General features: G+C 47.9%; 1 protein-coding gene across 1 annotated transcript in view; it reads right to left on the bottom strand.

Moving 5' to 3' along the window:
- Positions 1-19,852, bottom strand: part of REPS1 (RALBP1 associated Eps domain containing 1) — a 566,482-nt gene that overhangs the window by 49,523 nt on the left and 497,107 nt on the right. The window contains 2 exon segments of the mRNA XM_029596463.1: positions 1,053-1,201; positions 9,546-9,641. Coding sequence (XP_029452323.1) covers positions 1,053-1,201; positions 9,546-9,641 — 245 coding nt within the window.

Below are 19,852 nucleotides of genomic sequence, written 5' to 3'. Positions count from 1 at the left end.
GTCTATAAAGCAGTATGGGGGCTCAGGGAGACTTGAGGAATCGGTGGGTTTCCAGGCGCTCTGGGCAGCCTTGTGTTGGGGAAGTAGTAGGGGTGTTGGGGTCTGTGCGGGCTTGTTGTGTCATCAGTGGAACAGTCAGCATCTAGATAGTCTTTTCTGTGTTGGAAGGGTTGCCAAAGAGGTTAACAGTGTGACTCTGTGATGCAGAGCTAGCAGGCACATCTTTTCTCCACAGCAATGCTGCACTGTGTCATTAATTTTCTCATAACTACACAGCTGTGAGAAAGTTAATGCACATCAGTGCATAAGGGGATATGAGCTTAGAAGCTTATTATCCCTCTATTGAAGTAATTAGCATGCACTTAATTTGTTCTAGTCTCATGGCAGTAGTACAGTTTCTGGTACACCACAATTTAAGCAGTCACCCTATGTCCATAATGAGAATAATGCATGCGATTAATTGCAGTCGACTGATTACCAGTGTATATGACAAATATCTTGTTAAATTTTTCAGAGTTCACCGAGCTGGTATGGCAATACTCATGCACAATTATAACACAAATTTCAATGTTGTCTGGATTTAGATTCATCTTCATATAGCAGTTTTGAGATAATAAAATTGATATATATTTAAAATTTATGACAAATAGAACTGAAGGCTACACACATACAGGTTTAGAAGGATCAGAATAGTCCCCCTACAAAATACTTTGATATTATATTTTTTATTTTATCTTTTCTCCTTTGTATTTCTCCATTTTTTTTTTATCTCCCCTCCCAAAATGGCATGTCCAAGCAGTTGAAGGCACATACATCAGGTCTAAGGGCTGTCTCCACTTAGGGATCCTCAACACCACATGTTGGGTATCAACGGCTGGCACTGTAATAACAGCTGACTATCCTCCCCTATCTTGAGTGCACCACCTAGTCTAATTGATCCAGGATGAGGGATCCAAATTTGAATCTTTTGTGCTGTAGGATTGGTCAAAAGTACAATATTTTAAACTGTTACGGAAGGAGGGCCTCCATATAAGATATTAATTTTACATTACCGAGGAATAGATGGCTGTGAGGCAAGACCGGATGGCATTACACTTGGTTTCTGACTGTGTTCCTCAGCTTCTGGTCTGAGTTCATCCTCTGATTTTAATCTCCTGCGAACAGGCTTAGGTGGTGGAGCAAGCGGTATATTAACTTTACCCTGAAGGGAAGCAAGAATTGTTTAGCCAATCAAATATTTTAAAAGTTACATAAATTAGATATCACAATTTAACAGAGTAGGATTACATTTTTCTTACCATAATCTAATGCCATTCAAGATTATTGTCTAGCTTGCAAAAATAAAGGTATATGAGAAAATTTAACAGTATATATACATGCCAAAAGAAATAAATGTATGGTATGATTGGATGTGTAATGTGTGTGCGCCCTTTGCAGTGCATTTAAAATTGATGAATGTGTAGGTTGGTTGTGCTATACAGGATTAAGGTAGCAAAAAATCATGATTAAAAGGATATTTATATTTTGTAGATTGTACATTATAAAGGAAAATTAGTTCTTACCTGATAATTTTCGTTCCTGTAGTACACGGATCAGTCCAGACACCTGGGTTGTGACTCCGCACCAGCAGGTGGAGACAGAGTAAAACTTGTCGGGCTCCCTACATATAGTAAGGTGCCACCCACAGCCCCTCAGTCGCACGTAATGTCAAAGCCAGATAAAGCCAAAACTAGCTAACTAGAAAAAACCCCAAACATGAGGCCAATTCACAACAGCCCCTGAGCTGGAGCCGAAAACCTTCAGAACCATGAACACAACGTGCAAAACTACAATGGCCAAATAAGCAACCGAGCAGACTCTCTCTCTTTCTTCTGACATAAACTACAAGACACAGACGGGCGGGAGTCTGGACTGATCCGTGTACTACAGGAACGAAAATTATCAGGTAAGAAATAATTTTCCTTTCCCTGTACGTACCGGATCAGTCCAGACACCTGGGATGTACCAGAGCCAATTTACCCAGGGTGGGAAGCAGAGAGTCCCGCTCGGAGAACACTCGCCCCAAAACCCTGAGCCTCAGCCGCCTGGACATCAAGCCTGTAATGTCTCGTGAAAGTGTGCAACGATTTCCATGTTGCTGCCCTGCAGATCTCCTGTGTGGACACACTAGAAACCTCGGCCCAAGACGTGGCCTGCGCCCGCGTCGAATGGGCACGAAGCTCCCTGGGTGCCAACTTGCCCTGCAGAAGATACGCCGAACCAATCGCCTCCTTGAGCCAACGCGCAATCGTGGCCCGTGAAGCCGCCGATCCTCTACGAGCCCCCGACCAGAGAACAAACAAGTGATCGGAAACCCGGAAAGGATTCGTAACTTCCAGATAACGAAGTAGAATCCTACGGACATCAAGTTACCTCAGTTCCCTCGATCCCCTGGCCTGAGGATCCATGGCCGAAAACCGGGAAGATCAACTGACTGATCTAAGTGAAAGGACGACACCACCTTAGGTAAAAAGGAGGGGACAGTCCGCAGAGAGACACCTGTCTCTGTAAAACGCAAAAACGGTTCTCTACAAGAAAGAGCTTGTAACTCCGAGACCCGACGCGCGGACGTAATAGCGACCAAAAACACTGTTTTCAATGTTAAATCCTTCAACGTCGCACGCTTGACCGGTTCAAAAGGCGACCCACAAAGAGCCGAAAGCACGCAGTTTAAGTTCCAGGAGGGACACGGATTCCGGACCGGCGGACGGAGATGCTTTGCCCCCCGCAGAAACCGTGTCACATCTGGATGGCCCGCCAAGGACACTCCCCGGACCTTACCTCGAAGGCAGCCAAGGGCTGCCACTTGAACTTTCAGGGTACTCCAGGACAGTCCCTTCGAGAGGCCCTCTTGAAGGAAAGAGAGAATCTCCGGCACTCCGGCCGAATGGGGTTCACCTCGTGAGCACTACACCAGTCCTCAAAGACCGTCCAGACCCTCATAGGTCAAAGACGTGGACTGTTTTCTAGCCCTCAACAACGTGGTGATCACTGCCTCGGAGTACCCTTGGACCTCAGACGCGCCCTCTCAAAAGCCAAACCGCGAGACAAAAGTGATCCGCGTCCTCCAAACAAACGGGTCCCTGCCGCAGAATGGTTGCGTCGCCCCGCAAATGGAGCGGAGATTCCACCGCCAACCGCAGTAGATCCGCGAACCACGGACGCAGTGGCCACTCCGGCGCCACCAAGATCACCTCCGCCGGATGTAGCTCGATCCGTCGGAGCACCTTGCCTATCAGAGGCCACGGGGGAAACACGTAGAGCAGCACGTCCGTGGGCCAAGGAAGCACGAGTGCATCGACCCCTTCCGCGCCCCGCTCCCTCCGACGGCTGAAGAACCTCGGAGCCTTTGCGTTTTGCGCGGTGGCCATCAGATCCAGACGTGGCTGACCCCACCTGGCACAGATGAGACGATATGCTACCTCCGGGAGCTCCCACTCCCCTGGATCCAGCCGGTGCCGGCTGAGGAAGTCCGCTTGTACGTTGTCGACGCCGGCGATGTGTGACGCCGCAATGCTGCTGAGGTGCCGTTCCCCAGCACATCAACTGAGCGCTTCCTCCGCCACTTGCTGACTCCTTGTCCCGCCTTGACGGTTGATATAGGCTACCGTGGTGGCGTTGTCCGACAGGACTCGTACCGCCTGGCCCCGTATCCACGGCAGAAAAGCTTGCAACGCCAGCGCCACCGCCTGGTCTCCAACCGATTGATGGGCCACTGCGATTGCTGGGCTGACCACAGACCCTGCACCGAGCGCCCCCCCAGACCGCTCCCCAACCCGAGAGACTGGCATCCGTCGTGACCACCGTCCAGTTGGGCAGGATCAGAGAAACGCCGCACGTCAGATGGTTGGGGCAGAGCCACCACTGCAGGCTGGCCCTGGCGCGGTCCGTGAGAGGCAGCGGGCGCAGGAACTCCTCCGAGACCGGCCTCCAGCGGGAAAGTAACGCTGATTGTAACGGTCGCAGATGAGCAAAAGCCCAGGGCACCAAGGCGAGTGTCGACGCCATGGAACCCAAGACCATCAGGTAATCGCGGACCAAAGGGCATCGTAGGGCTAGCAAACGCCTCACCTGTCCCTGGAGCTTGAGGACCCTGTCCTGAGTCAGGGATACCGTGGCCTCCTTGGTGTCGAACAAGGCCCCCAGATATTCCAACCTCTGGGTGGGCTGAAGGTGACTCTTGGCTAGATTGACCACCCAACCAAGCGACCGCAGGAGCTGCAGAACCCTGGCCACCGCTTGCGACACTCCATCTCGGATTTGGCCCGAATGAGCCAATCGTCCAGGTAAGGGTGAACGAAGAGCCCTTCCCGTCGGAGCTGAGCAGCCACCACCACCATAACCTTGGTGAAGGTGCGTGGAGCCGTGGCTAGACCGAAGGGAAGAGCCCTGAACTGGAAATGCTTGCCCAGGATGCAAAATCGCAAGTACTGATGGTAGGCTGGCTGGATCCCTATGTGGAGATACGCCTCCGTCAGATCCAGGGACGCTAGGAACTCGCCTGGGCGAACCGCAGCCACTACCGAGCGAATTGTTTCCATCTTGAACCGGGAACACGAAGGCACCGGTTTACTCCCTTTAGATCGAGGATCGGACGATACGCTCCGTCCTTCTTTGGAACCACGAAATAAATGGAGTACCTTCCCATGCCCCGTTGCGCGGCGGAACGTAGTGATGGCGCCCAGAGCCTCCAGACGCTGGAGGGTTGCCCGTACGGCGGCCCTTTTGGCTACGGCCTTGCAGGGGGAGACGAGAAACTTGTCCCAGGGGAGACGTGCAAATTCTAACGCGTAACCGTGTCTTATCACGTCTAACACCCACTGGTCCGAAGTGATTTTGGTCCATTCCTCGTAAAAACTCTCGAGGCGCGCTCCCACCAGTGGAACGGCCTCCTGAGCCTCGCCGAGAAACGAACCAATCGTATCATTGGGCCGACTTGGCCCCGGATCCCGCCGAGGATCCCCCTGACCTGTTGAATCTCTTCCCCCGAAAGGACTGAGGCCAGGTCAAAGCCTGGCAGCGCCTCCTCTGAAGGATTGACCCGCCCCAGCTGACCTCTGCGGCCTCTGGCGACGGTTGTTTCGAAAACGGTTCCGTGCAGAGAAATTGGGTCTAGGACGTGGCCTGTCCTCCGGTAGCTTAAAAGCCTTGTTCTCACTCAGGAACTGCATGATATCATCCAGCTGCTTCCAAACAGCAACTTCCCCTTAAACGGCAAGGCGCCGAGATGAGCCTTAGACGTACCGTCCGCCGCCCAGTTTCGGAGCCAGAGAAGACGGCGCGCTGAAACCGCAGACACCATGGCCCGGGCCGAGGTGCGCAGCAAATCGTGCATGGCATCAGCGCTGTAAGCGATTACTGCCTCCAGAAGGTCCGCCTGAGCAGCCTCCCCTTCTGAGAGACCCGCATTCGCTTGTAAGGTCTGGGCCCAGCGGAGCCCCGCCCGCAACGCAAAATTGCTGCAAATAGCTGCCCTGGCTCCCAGGGCTGACACCTCAAAAACTTCTTGAGCTGCACCTCCAGCTTCCGATCCTGGACATCCCGCAGCGCCGTAGCGCCTGTGACGGGAATGGTCGACCTTTTGGTGACCGCCGACACAGCGGCATCCACGCGAGGGAGCCGCAGGAGCTCCAAGCATCCTCCGGCAGAGGATATAGCTTATCCATGGCCTTACTTACCTTGAGGCCCAGCTCCGGGGTGTCCCATTCTCGGAAAAGAATGTCGGACGCAGAAAAATGGAAAGGGAACGCCACCGTAGGACCCGCGAGTCCCAGGAGTACCGGATCCATCTTAGGCCCTTGACGGGTTTCCACCGGCGGGGCCTCCACTCCAATTCGTCGAGGATCGCTGGAATGAGAGGGGAAAGCTCCTCCCTCTTAAACAGGCGGACGACCTTGGGGTCGTCACCATCCCCCGTCTGCCGCCCTTGCCTGCGCCTGACTGCGCTGGACCTGCTCATCGGGCCCCTCAGGCCCTCCAGGCGCCCCCGAGATCGACCGTTCCTCCTCCGAGGAAGTGGATTCCGAATCCGCGTCCTGGGCGCGCCACGCGCCAGCCGCTTGTCCTTCGGGGGCACCGACATGTCTCTAGGGCGGGCCGACCTCTTCCGGGAGCGAGACCGTCCATCCGCATCTCCTGGCACCTTCCCGTGCCTGCGCCGCTCCCTCTGATACTTCGCCAATTTTTTAATAAAAAATTAAAATCCTCCGAAAAGGACTCTCAGAGTCCGAGTGCCCCTCCCCGAACCCCAGTCAGCCGCATCGGAGGCACCCCGAGGCGCCCCCGACGCGGCCCGAGGCTGGGGAGAGAGCGGAGGGGCTGGGAGCCATGTTCCATGGCTCTCCTGTCGCCTCGTGGACGGCGACAAAATGGCCGCCGCTCCCGCGCTAAGCGGGAACGGATCCGGCCCCCCCTCCTGACTGAAACACGCGCGGCGGCGAACGAGACGCCCGGGTCCGACCCCCCCGATCGCCCCCGGACGGTCCCTCGCCTCCGGCGAGGCACTAGAGCACATGCCGTCCCTCGAGACTCGCGTGCGCGCGGACCGCACGCGCGGCAGGCGGCCCCGACGGGCATTCCGGCCGAGACTAAGCAACGAAAAAGCCGCCGCCCTAAGAAAACAAACGCCCCCCCCCGAACGAAACGTCGCGCGGAGAGCGAGAGAGAGAGAGAGAGCCGGCGCAAAATAAAAAAACTTTTTTTTTTTTTTTTTTTTCTTCGATCGCTGACCAGGGTGCTGAAAACCTCCGGGCTCCACTGGGGGTGAGTGAACCGGGCTCCCCGGTGTCACCCCCAACGCTGCTGCCAGAGGGGCCGGGTCCTCGACCCCAGCAGCGGCCTCTACCAGGGGAGGATGATCCCCTCAGGATCTGGCAACCCCCCTGGGAGACTTCCACCGGGAGCTTCCTGGCCAAAACTTTCTAATCAATTTTCTTTTTTTTTTTTTTTTACTATGAATAAAAAAAAAGGGAATCCGCTATCCTCTTTTTTTTTTTTTTTTTATCTATCCCTGACTGGCTAACTCCAACCCCAGGGATCCCAGAGACTGTGGGTGGACCTGCCCCATCTGCTGGAGACAGAGAAAGACTGAGGGGCTGTGGGTGGCACCTTACTATATGTAGGGAGCCCGACAAGTTTTACTCTGTCTCCACCTGCTGGTGCGGAGTCACAACCCAGGTGTCTGGACTGATCCGGTACGTACAGGGAATATGAATTTTTAAAGGAATAAAAAATGTGATATGAATAATTTTTATACTATATATATAATTTATTTCTTTAGGGATTTTGATGTATGCGAACCTTGTGTTTGTTCTACAGTATATATAAATATCAAAAATTAAAGAAATTTACATCATAAAAGGTAAAAAAGAAGTCAAATACCAAATATTCAAAAACAAAAGCAAATTACATTTAGACAAGAAAAATTCTTAAGAGTTTAGATCCTCTTGGCAGACCCACTATAACTTGACAAGCATGCAAGTTTTATTAAATAAATATTGTTGAAAGATATGGGATGTCTCCTTATGATTAAGACTCCTGAGGAAATTACTATTGATAATGATTATTTCTGAGTTAAAAACTAACAGGGTCATTTATCAAATCATGTTAGGGTCCTAACACCCGCGATAACACCATAATGCATGCGATAAATAATGCATCGCGAGATGTGTATGCAAATTTTTAAAATTTAGCCAAAAAGAAAGTTTGGGCAGAGTTTATGAAAACGAGTGGTGTTTAATGTTGCGTGCGATAGCATAACGCATGTTATCACCGGAAATAACTACACCTTTTTTCATGGCATTATGTTCTGCATGAGTAGGGGGGGGGGGGGGGGAGAGCACGTCTCTGGGGTGGCACACATACTAGTCAACTATTTATACCACTGCAGGAGGGTCAACTAGTAACTTGAGGCAAGGTTTTGAGGTGGTCTAGGGTTTGGGGGGCAGTTTTACATGCACAGTCAGATGAGCGAACAGCACCGTACACATCAGTGAAGATTTGTTGTGATTTGGAGTGAAGAAAGGAACACAAAGATGAGATTTGTACAATGTACTCTCGCCTAGTTTGTTGCACTCTCTACCTAGCTGCTATCAAACTAGGCGAGAGTACAATGTACAAATCTTATCTTTGTGTACCTTTCCTCACTCCAAATCACATCAAATCTTCACTGATGTGTACGTGCTGTTCGCACATCTGACTGTGCATGTAAAACTGCCCCCAAAACCCTAGACCACCACTTAAACCTCACCTCAAGTTACTAGTTGAACCTCCTACAGTGGTATACATAGTTGACTAATATGAGAGCCTTAGAAAGAGTCTCTCTCTCTCTCGCTCTCACCAGGGCACTTCTCAGCTTGTGAAATCAGTATATCACGGGTGTCATAAACCTAACGCATGTTGCGGAAAATACCTATGTGAAGTGGTAAAATAGCGCATATTGCAGTATCTCAAAAATTTCCCTATCCACGCCCCTTTTTTTCTTTAATTGCAAGAGCTATTTATGCAAAATTTATAGCAAAATGATAAATCTAGGTCTAAGATAGTGAATCATGATATACTAATATTCCTCAGGAAGATGCTCCAGATATTGTAGAAACTATGTAACCAAACTTAAACACTTGCATCACTAAGAATTTTATTTAAATTGGCTCGGATAGCTTTTTGAAATATAAATTGTTCCATATTTATTATTTGTGTTATATGCCTATACAAATTATATCTGGGAAAAATAAATGCTAAGGCAACATAGTGGAACATCATTGTTGTGTTAACTTTTATTTTAAAGGCATACGGTACTCCACTGTGTTCAATGTAATCAGTTTGAAGACTTGAAGTGGTTTTTTTTTTTTTATTGTAGTAGACCTGCTTAAAATGGATTTCAGAGGTGGGTGTAGAGATTCAAGTCATCAGATTGAACAAAGCTGGAATTTGATACTAAATATAATTTTTCCAAATGGCCTAAATATAGAAAGTCAATTCTGGTCTTTTTGTTTTTAGTAAAGATTTCCCATACTAAAGGAGCAGACTGGGTTAGTATTTGAATGGGAGATGTCAGTAATCAATTCTTCAATTTGTATTGAAAGTTCATGATTTTGTTTTGTCTGCAACTATTTGGTTTGTGTTTGCTTTGTTTGGGTTTTGTAGAAGTCATTTATTGATTTTTGGCAATCACAGATTAGTTGAAGTATGTGATTTTTAAAAAAATATATTTCTTGGGGGTTTGATTTTAAATGGAAAATAGTGGCTATAAGTGATTTGATGCTGATGGTTTACGTCGTTCCTTTCATTTCCTCTTCATGCCTTTGCCTCAAGGACAAAATTAGTACCCAATTTACTAAGTGTTTTTCCCATAGATACCAAATGGGAGAAAAGCCTTAATGAATCTGGCCCTTCAATTTTAAGGCCTCTGGGAATAGGGAAATGCCTACAGTATCTGAATATAATCCACTCTGAAGTGCCAATAAGTGTAATATAAATCAAATAAATAAAATGGGTTTCTCACATACTGCATTGGCAGGAACACTGCTAACAGTCTTGTCTTCAACTCGGACTTCTGTTTTGGCACTTCGGACAGCAGCTGCTGTTTCAGATGGTTTTTCAGCCTACAGATAAGCAAATGATTATTAAAAAACAAACCTATACTCATCAAAACAAATGACAGATATATATATATGCAGCTTCTCAGGATTAATATGTAGTAAGCTGTATGGTCAAAGAAACAGAAGTACACCTTAATGCACTGTTTCAACCTTGTGCTTTCAGCACCTAAGAAACATTAAACAATCACATAAGCTGGAATGTGTTAGTCCACTTATTTAAAATTTAAAACATACATTTTAATTTGCATTAAACAATGTTTTGAAAAAATACAATAACATGGGTAGTTTATAAACACTATTTAAAAAATTCTCATAACCTAGTAAAAAATTATAGTAAACAAAACAAATTAAATTGTTTTATTAAACAGAGAAAACAGAACATGACAACAAATAGAGTTGCTTACCTGTTAAGTTTTCTCTGAGGACAGCAGGATGTTAGTCCTCATACATGGGTGATATCAGATGGAACCCCAATGTGGAAAATGTATGTCAAAGTTTCTAGAACTTTGACTAGGTACACTGAGCATGCCCAGCATACCTTAAACCAAGCGTCCACCCGGGGCTCCTCTCCAGTCTTGTAGCATAGAATTATAATTAAAACAAAAAAATAGGAGAAACCCAGCTCCATGGAGTGGCGGGCGGGTTTTGTGAGGACTAACATCCTGCTGTCCTCGGAGAACACCTGTTATAGGTAAGCAACTCTGCTTTCTCTGAGGACAAGTAGGATGGTAGTCCTCACACATGGGTGAATCCCTAGCTACAGGTTGCTTCCCAATGTAAATGGGACAAAGATACCTAACCAAGTGCCAACCAGCACAAAAATAGTGCTGTGGTAACAGACGGGGGAGACAGCCTGAACACAAACAACAGGCCCTAGGTAGGGAGAGTTGGGTTCTACACTGTCGTATCAGCTTTCGCTATCCAGACAATAGTGAGATGTGAATGTGTGGCGAGAACTCCACGTTGCAGCTCTGCAGATCTCCACAGGAACTGCTTGCAAGTGAGCCGACGATGCCATGGCTCTGACAGAATGAGCCCTGACATGACCCCCAAGATGTACTCAAGCCTGGTTATAACAGGAGGAGATGCAAACTGCTAGCCAACTGGATAGTGTCTGTTTGGCAATGCCTAACCTATTCCTATCAAAAAATAAAAAGTTGGGTGGACTGTTTACTCCAGGAAGAAGGCTAAGGCTTGCTTGAGTTCCAAACTGTGCAGAGCTCGTTTGCCTTGGTGCAAATGGGGCCTGGGGAAGAATGCTGGCAGGATGATGGACTGTTTAAGATATAAGTCTGTCACCACCTTAGGCAGGAGTCATGATAAAACTTAGTGTAAGGTGGATAAGTCACTAAGGCCTGGAGCTCGCTGACCCTGCGTGCTGAAGTGACTACCACCAAAAACATGACCTTCCAGGTCAGGTACTTGACATCACAGGTGTGCAATGCCTCAAAAGGAGCTTTCATCAGCTGAGCTAACACCATGTTGATGTCCCAAGACATAGTGAGAGGTCTTAGGGGAGGCTTCAGTTGAAGCAGGCCCCACATGAATGGTACAACTATAAGCTTTACAGAGATGGGCGTACCCATCTACACCTTGGTGGTATGCGCCAATTACACTGAGATGAACTCTAATGGAGTTGGTCTTTAAGCCAGCTTCTGATAGGTGTAGAAGGAAATCAAGCAGTTTTTGTGTGGGGCCTGAGAAAAGATCTAGGGCCTTCTGCTCACACCACATGGAAAACCTCCTCCACTTCAGTCCATAGGACTTTCTAGTAGCCACCAGGACCCGAGACACATTCTCTGAAAGATCAAGCGGCTACAGGGATCTACCTCTCAACATCCAGGCTGTGAGCGACAGGGCCAGGAGGTTGAGATGCCACAGCCTACCTTGATCTTGCATGATGAGATCTGAGGAAGTACCCAGACTGTTCCGTCTCTTGGTTGACAAATCCCGTAGGAGTGGAAACCAGACCTGTCATGGCCAATGAGGGGCTATGAGGATCAGATTCCCTATGTCCTCGAGAAGCTTCAAGAGAGTCTTTGCCACTAAGAGAATTGGGGGATACGCGTACAGAAGATCTTTGTCCCAATGATGGGCAAGGGTGTCAGAGGCTACAGTGGAGGAGGTTTTCCATGTGGTGTGAGCAGAAGGCCCTAGATCTTTTCTCAGGCCCCACACAAAAACTGCTTGATTTCCTTCTACACCTATCAGAAGCTGGCTTAAAGACCAACTCCATTAGAGTTCATCTCAGTGTAATTGGCGCATACCACCAGATGTAGATCTGTTCCTGTCCCCTTGCAATAGGAGGATGCCTCAGTTCTTCTCCCTGTACAAGTTACTGTACAGGGAGAAGAACTGAGGCATCCTCCTATTGCAAGGGGACAGGAACAGATCTACATCTGGGCTTCCCCAGAGGCGGAATATCTGATTCCCTACTTCCTGGTGCAGGGACCACTCATGGGGTCTGAAGGCTTGACTCAGCCTATCCCCTGCCACTTTTTCTGTCTCAGCGAAGTACATGGCCTTGAGCACCATTCCGTGGGGCAAGGCCCACAACCAGATTTGGACCGCTTCCTGACACAGGAGGAACAATCCCATGCCTCCCTGCTTGTTGACATACCACATGGCTACCTGGATGTCGGTTTGAATCAGGACAACTGTGTTGGACAGCTGATTTCTGAAAGCCCATAGCGCGTACCTGATCACCTGAAGCTCCAGGAAGTTGAATTGAAAAGAGCGTTCCTGAGCGAAACCAGAGACCCTGGGTCCTGAGCCCATCTACATGAGCTCCCCATCCCAGGGTGGAGGGCATCCGTGGTTAGGGCAATTTGGGTAGAGAGACTTCGAAAAGAGATGCTTTATTCCAGACTTGAAATTACCCGCCACCAGGACAATGAGTCCTGGAGAGACGGGGGTGACTCGGATGCAATCGTGGAGGCTCTGAGTGGCCTGTTACCACTGCAACCTCAGGGGTCCACTGGGCTCTGCGCATGTGTAAACATGCCAAGGGAGTGACATGGACGGTAGCGGCCATATAGCTCAACAGCTTCAACATATGCCAAGCTGAGACCTGCTGAACCTTTGCCAGGATGAGTTGTCAAGGTGATGGCCCTCTGGAGAGGCAGGAAGATCTTGGCCTGAGCCATGTCTAGCGGGGCTCATATGAAGTCTAGCTGAAGTGATGGGCTGAGATGGGACTTTGGGAAGTTGAAAACAAACCCTAGTGACTTCAACACCCGGATGTTCAAGGCACATGGACCTTGCAGCCCCTGCTTAAGATGTGCTCTTGACCAGCCAATCATCTAGATAAGGGAAATCATACACTCCCAGCCTGCAGAGTGCGCCGCCACCACGGCCAGACATTTTAAGTAGACTTGTGGGGCTGATGCTAGCCTGAACAGCAAAACCTGGTACTGGAAGTGCTGTTTTCCCACCACAAACCGGAGATACTTCCTGTGAGTGTATGCATCCTTTAGACCAGGGGTCAGGAACTTTTTGGCTGAGAGAGCCATAAACGCCACATATTTTAAAATATAATTCCATGAGAGCCATACAATATGTTTAAAACTAAATACAAGTAAATGTGTGCATTTTATGTAAGATCACACTTTTAAAGTACAATAAGTCTCTGAAAATATTACATCAGGCCTTAAGACACCAATACATCTCCTATTAGGAAAACGGACCAAGTCAGGCTGCTATAGAGTCCTACACAGAAAACTACACGCCAGCAGAAAACCTCACCTGAATCACGTGCTGTCCCCTCACCTAACATAGAATAAAGAGACCAAAACGCATAACAAGAAGCATGCAGAAAAAACTGAATTGGAAACTGCAACAAGCCAGAGTCTCTGTATGCAGTGTAACAAAGGAAAAAAGAAACATCACCCATCCTTATAAAACAAATCAAGAAATATAAAATCATCAGCAGTAAAACTGTACTAACATAAAGAACATATTTCGAAACAGCTGATGAGTGGAATATCCAATAATTAAAAACTCATATAAAACATTTCCAGATACCAACAAATTATTTCAAAATAGCAGACACAAGACCCAGTAATGAAAATAATAAGGATACAAAAATTTTTTTGCTCTGCATACCTGGGAACGTTTGATATCCAGGTGTCCTGAGATTGTTCTGAATTAGGAGGCGGCGGGGTGGTTTGCTTGGAACTTTCTCCCCTCTCAGTCACATACCAGCGCCCTCTCTCACACTGGCTCTCAATGACACACCTATACACACATGCTCTCAGTACTCACATGTACACATGTTTTCTCTCTCTAACTTATATAGGCTCTTAATTACACATTTACACACATGCTGTCTATCTTTTCACGCTTACACACACAGGCTTTCAATCACATAAATACATGCTGTCTTTTTCTCTCACACACAGACTCTCATTCACATGCTTACAAACATGTCCTCTCTTTCTCTCATTTAAACACAGGCTCTCAATCACATACTCACATGCTCCATCACCTAAACCAGCTCTCACTCACACACAGACACACATGATCTCTCTCTTACTTATACACACAGGCTCTTAATCATACATACACATGATTTCTCTCACACACAAAGGATCTCAATCATACACACATACTCTTTCACACAAACAGGTTTTCAATCACAAACTTACACATACAGGTTCCCAATAGTAAACTTACATTCATGCTCTACAGACATACTCTCTTTCACATATACAGGCTCTCAATCATTCACATACATGCAATCTCTCACTCTCACACACAGGATCTCAAACACACATGCTTGCTCGCTCATTCACTCTCTCTCTCCCCCACCCCGGGAACTCACGGCAGCAGCCGCCTCCTCCCAACGCTAACCTCCTTCATTTTCAGCCCTCGCGGAGGCGGAGTCCCATCGGCTGCGGTTGAAGCTCATTTTCCTCTGAGCCGCGCTGCAGTCTTCTTTTCGTCGCGCACGCACCCGATGCTCTCCACTTCCTCTTCCGGGTCACGGGAAGAAGAGACCACACTAGCGTGGTCTCTGCTTCCCGCGCACGCACCCGTCTCACCGGCTTCATAGAAGAGAAGGACAGATCCAGAGTGCTAGTGGCTAGTTGTTGCAAGGTTTCATGGTGGTCCCAAAGTTGGGTCACAGCTTCCCACACCCTATCTCCGAAGAGATTCTCCCCAGTACGTGGCATGTCAGCGAGTCGTTTCTGTCCATTTGGTCGGAGATGAGAGGCCCACAGTGATGCCATTCTGCAGGTGCTGATTCCCGTTGCAGAGATACTCAATGCCATCTCAAAAATATCGTAGGTTGCTTGGACCTTGTGTTTTCTGCACTCCAGGCCCTTATGCATCAGTGGACATGAGGGTGTCCTGCTACTGTTGAGGCAGCTGTTCAGCCACCTCCTACACTTGCTTTCAAATGTCCAGCAAGTATTGGTTCATGTACAGCAATGCGGGCAATGAGCATGGCGCCTTGAAATACCTTCCTCCCAAATGCTTCCATTGATCTATAGTCCTTCCTTGGGAGCGCAGAGGAATGAGTCTGCTTGGCCCTCTTGAGGGCGGATTCGACCACCACACCACCACAGACTGGTGGGGTAGCTGACGCTTACTGAATTTGGCAACCTTCTGGATTAGGTAGACCCCTATCCACCTTCTTATTAATGAAAGGCACTGTGAGGGGGGAGTTCCTATATCCTCAGCAACAGCTCCTTAAGAGTCTCGTGCACTAGGACCGCCACTATCTCCTTAGGTGGCTCCATGAACTGGAAGATCTCAACCATTTTGTGCCTGGCATCCTCCTCTGTTAATAACTGAAAGGGGATAGCTTCTTCCATCACCCTCACAAACCCTGTGAAGGTCAAGTCCTCAGGCAGAGACTTCCTTCGCTCCTCTTGAGGAAACTGGTCTGATGGGAGACCCTTGGAAGAGGACTCTGAAGCATTTTTTTCCCAGGGGTCATAGGGTTGCTCATCCTCACCTTAAAGCAACAGGGAATGGGTCCCTAGGTGATCGGCCTTCATTCAGATGTGCAGACACTGGTAAAACTGGAACGGGAGGCAGCAGGCCAGCCTCAGTGGAGCTTCCTCCTCGGAGGAACCAGCAACCACCACTGGATCAGTAGGGGGAGGCATCTGTGCCCCACTGAGCACCAATGCCATCTTGGGAATAGAAGCCAGCTGGGTTGGTAACGCACAGATGAGCACATTGAGCTTCGGACCCTCAAGGTGGATCGGTGACTGGCATCAGGACTGGTGGAGACAATCAAGGACCCCTGGCACCGGAGGACAGACACTCCTTGCCATAGGTCACTTTGGGGGCATCGCAGCATGAGCCGGTACATCCCTATGCCTGGCACCGTGCACTGACATGATCAGTGCTGATGCTTCTTCGGCTTCCCGGTCCTTCCCCGGTGCTGAGGACAATGATGAGGAACCAGACGTCCTCTGACTGGAGGAGATCGATGGTGGTGGGTCTCCGGCACCAGTATCCAACAATGGCATCAATGGAACAGATGGTCCTGCTGATGTCAATGGCTTTGTGTCTATCCTTGGTCCTTTGATGCCGATGGCTCGGACTTCTTCGACCCAAAGAGCTGCTCTATCTTGTTGAGTTGAAGCAAACTCCTTTCAGGGTCATCTAGGTGCATAAACGGTAACCCAGGACATCATGAGATACCCCCAGGCAGAGGACACATATTTCATGCAGATCAGCAATGGACATGATCCTCGGGCACCGGGTTAATTACCAAAAAGTGGACATGGCCATGGTGGATGAAAAAAGGAGCATGAACCGAAAACAATGGCAGCAGGGTGGTGATGGCCAGCGGGCACTGATACACTGCTACCATGAGGAATTGACCGTGAAAGGAAACTTACCAGAATCACCAAAAACCCTGACTAGGAGCACTATGGGAAGTCACAGAGAGGGACCCTGCAACGGAATAGCATGGAAAAAAATGGCAAAAAAAAAAAAAACCGCAAGGAGGAAAAGTTTTCCACAATGCCAAAAAACAGCCAAAGTGAGCTCACTTGTACTATGAGGCTTACAGCTCCGTGGAAAGAGAGAGACTGGAGAAGGACCCCACATGGATGCGTGAGATAGAGCATACTCAGTGTGCCTAGTCAAAGTTCTAGAAACTTTGATTTAAGTTTTCAGCATCGGGGCTCCATCTGATGATTTCACCTGTGTGCGAGAACTACCATCCTGCTTGTTCTCGGAGAAAAAGACCATACAGCCTATCCAGTCTGTCCATCTGTCTCCCCTGTTCAGCATTATAGTTCCATCTTCTCCCTCAGAAATCCTCTATACATGTTCCATGTTTTCCTGAATTCTGATATAGTCCTCATCTCCATCACCTACATGGGGAGTTTGTTCCATGCATCCACCACCCTTTCTGTAAAGAAATATTTCCTTAGATTACTCCTGGTCTAGCCTTTTTACCCTCATCCCATGGCTCCCTCATTCCAGAGCTTTTTTCCTGTTGAGAGGCCTGCTTCCTGTGCATTTATTCCTTGGAGGTATTTAAATGTATATTATATCTCCCTTTTTCCCTTCTTTTCGCCAGGGTATATATGTTTAAATCTTTGAGTCTTTCCCCATGTATTTTATGAAGACGACATTTGACTATTTTAGTAGCTGCCCTCTGAACTATTCAAGATATATTCTATTAGATAATAAGATAAATGCAGATGACAGCTTTACATTATTTACGTTCTGGTCTATTTTGCTACTTTTATATTGCTTGTATTGGAATTCATAGCAAAGTTTAAAAGATGACTGCATTATTTTATTCATTTTTTGTTCTTGACAAAAAAAAAAAGCATTTGAAATTTTGTATCTGAATCAAAAAATGGGGTTTACAATATATCTTCATGGGACAGGTAGTTGCTGTATCATTACTGAAAAAGCACTATTTCAGACCTCTATGATTTCACATTTTATCACAGTCTTAAGTGATTATATCTCTGGGTTCATTTGTCATACAAAAAGAATTGTAGTTATATACATTGGTCCGCCTCTGTCACATGGTAGGAGCATTGTCCTACCATGTACAGGGGCCAACCAATGGCACCGGTAGCCTCTGACATATTAAGGGCAAAGGCTATCGGCGCCATTTTGAATACTGGCAGCCAACGGCCCAAGGGCAGGAGATCGCTCCAGACCCCTGCTGGACCACCAGGGACTTTTGGCAAGTCTTGGGGGGGGGGGGGGGGGGGGGGGGGGGGGTCGGGGGGGGGGGGGTTTGTAGTTAAATTTAAAGGGTTGGGATGGGGAATGGGGACAAAAAAAACCATTTTATACTCTACCCTAATTTGCTCCATAAGACGCACAGATGCCCGGGAACAGAGTCGGTTTAGCACACCATTTTTTTTTTAATTTTCCCGCTCTGAATCCTAGGTGCGTCTTATGGAGCGAAAAATACGGTAAATAAGTGTTTTAAAACTGCTTGGCCAAAACTGTTTTGATGCTCTAAGCAGTAATGATTTGTGAAGACGTGGATAGACGACCATGTGGCAGCTTTGCAGATAGACTCTATGGAAGCAGAGAGAAGACTGGTTAAGTAAGTTGCTGTAGCCCTGACTTGATAGGCTTTTATTTTGAAGTTGCTGTCCTGACTGAACGTAATAAGAAATACAATCTGAAATCTGGGTGGACAGAGTTCTTTTTGTAACTGAATAACCCTGTTTGATTGGATTGAAGATGAATAGTTGTGAAAACCTTCTATGAGACTATGTCCTTTCCATATAAAATAAAGCTCGTCTGCAGTCCAAAGTATGAAGAGCCTGTTTGCCCTTCTTGGTGTGTGGTCTTGGAAAAAATGTGGGAAACACAATGGATTGATTTAAATGAAACAGAGACCACTTTTGGTAGAAACTTACTGTAGGATGAGTTTTCAAAACACTAATACATTTGAGTACAAGGAGAGTAAGAGATGCTTGTAATTCACTTACTCTGCAAGAAGAAGTTACTGCTATTAAAAAACAAAACTTTCCAAGAAAGGAATTTTAATTCTGCTGTTGCCAGAGGCTCAAAGGCTATTTTATTAGCTGAGCTAGAATTATATTTAGATCCCAAGTAGGGGGGGATCTGTAACAGGAGGTTTAAGAAGCTTTAAGCCTTTTATTAATCTGGCAATTGTAGGTTGCTATGAGATGGAGGCTTCTTTTAATCTGGTATGTTATGCTGCTATAGCATTAAGATGAACTCTTACCTGGGCTTGTTTTCATGCTTGAGTCAGATAGCTTTAAGAGGACACAAAGGGGTATTGATCTATCTACCTTATAAATGGGCTCTGACAGACGGCCCGCAAATGCACAGTAGAGAGCAGCTCTACCGCGCATGCGCGGGCGAGCACGTCGGTCAGAGCCGAGTGTGCCCGAAAAAAAAAAATGGCGCTGGGGCCGCAGGAGCGACGGCGGTGGTGAGAAGCAGGAGTGGCGGCGAGAAGCAGGAGCAGCAGGAGTGGCGCCGCGCGCGTGGGACACGCCCCTCCCCCCCGGAGACCTTCCATCTGCGGATGAGCTGAAAGGGGAGGGCATTGGGAGAGGGAGGAGAGAGGGAGGGAGGAGAGAGGGTGAGAGGGAGGGAGAATAGAGGGTGTGAGGGGGGAGAGGGAGGGAGAATAGAGGGGGAGGGAGAGTAGAGGGGGAGGGAGAATAGAGGGGGAGGGGGAAGGTGAGAGGGAGGGAGAATAGAGGGGAGGGGGGAAGTGGTGAGAGGGAGAATAGAGGTGAGGCGGGGAAGAGAGGAGGGAGAATAGAGGGGAGGGGGGAAGGTGAGGAGGAAGGAAGAAATAGAGGGGGAGGGGGAAATTGAGAGGGAGGGAGATAGAGGGGAGGGAGAATAGAGGGGAGATAGAGGGGGGAAGTGAGAGGGAGGGAGGGAGGGAGTGGGAAGGAAATGGACCGAAAATTTTTTTTTTAAATGTAGCCCGTTGTTACGGGCTTAACGGCTAGTTCTAGAATATTAGATCGAGAATCTTTTCTATTTAAAGTAGTAAGATCTCCCAGCAGAGCATTTTCATGATGCTAAAACAACCTTAGTTACATCAGGGAACAAATGCATAGGCAAAACCAATCGACTTTCAATATCCATACAATCTGTTCTAGCAACTGCAAAGTTGGGATGAAGAAGATAACGAGTGATAATGAGTGATCAAGGCTGGGAATATTTTTTTTATTTTGTTGGCTGCTGAACAGCTGCATGATGAAACCATACAATCTAAACTG

The sequence above is a fragment of the Rhinatrema bivittatum genome, chromosome 3 (assembly GCF_901001135.1).
Source record: "Rhinatrema bivittatum chromosome 3, aRhiBiv1.1, whole genome shotgun sequence".
NCBI classification, from domain to species: Eukaryota; Metazoa; Chordata; class Amphibia; order Gymnophiona; family Rhinatrematidae; genus Rhinatrema; species Rhinatrema bivittatum.
Note: the sequence above shows the minus strand (reverse complement) of the source record. Positions and strands in the feature narration are given on the sequence as shown.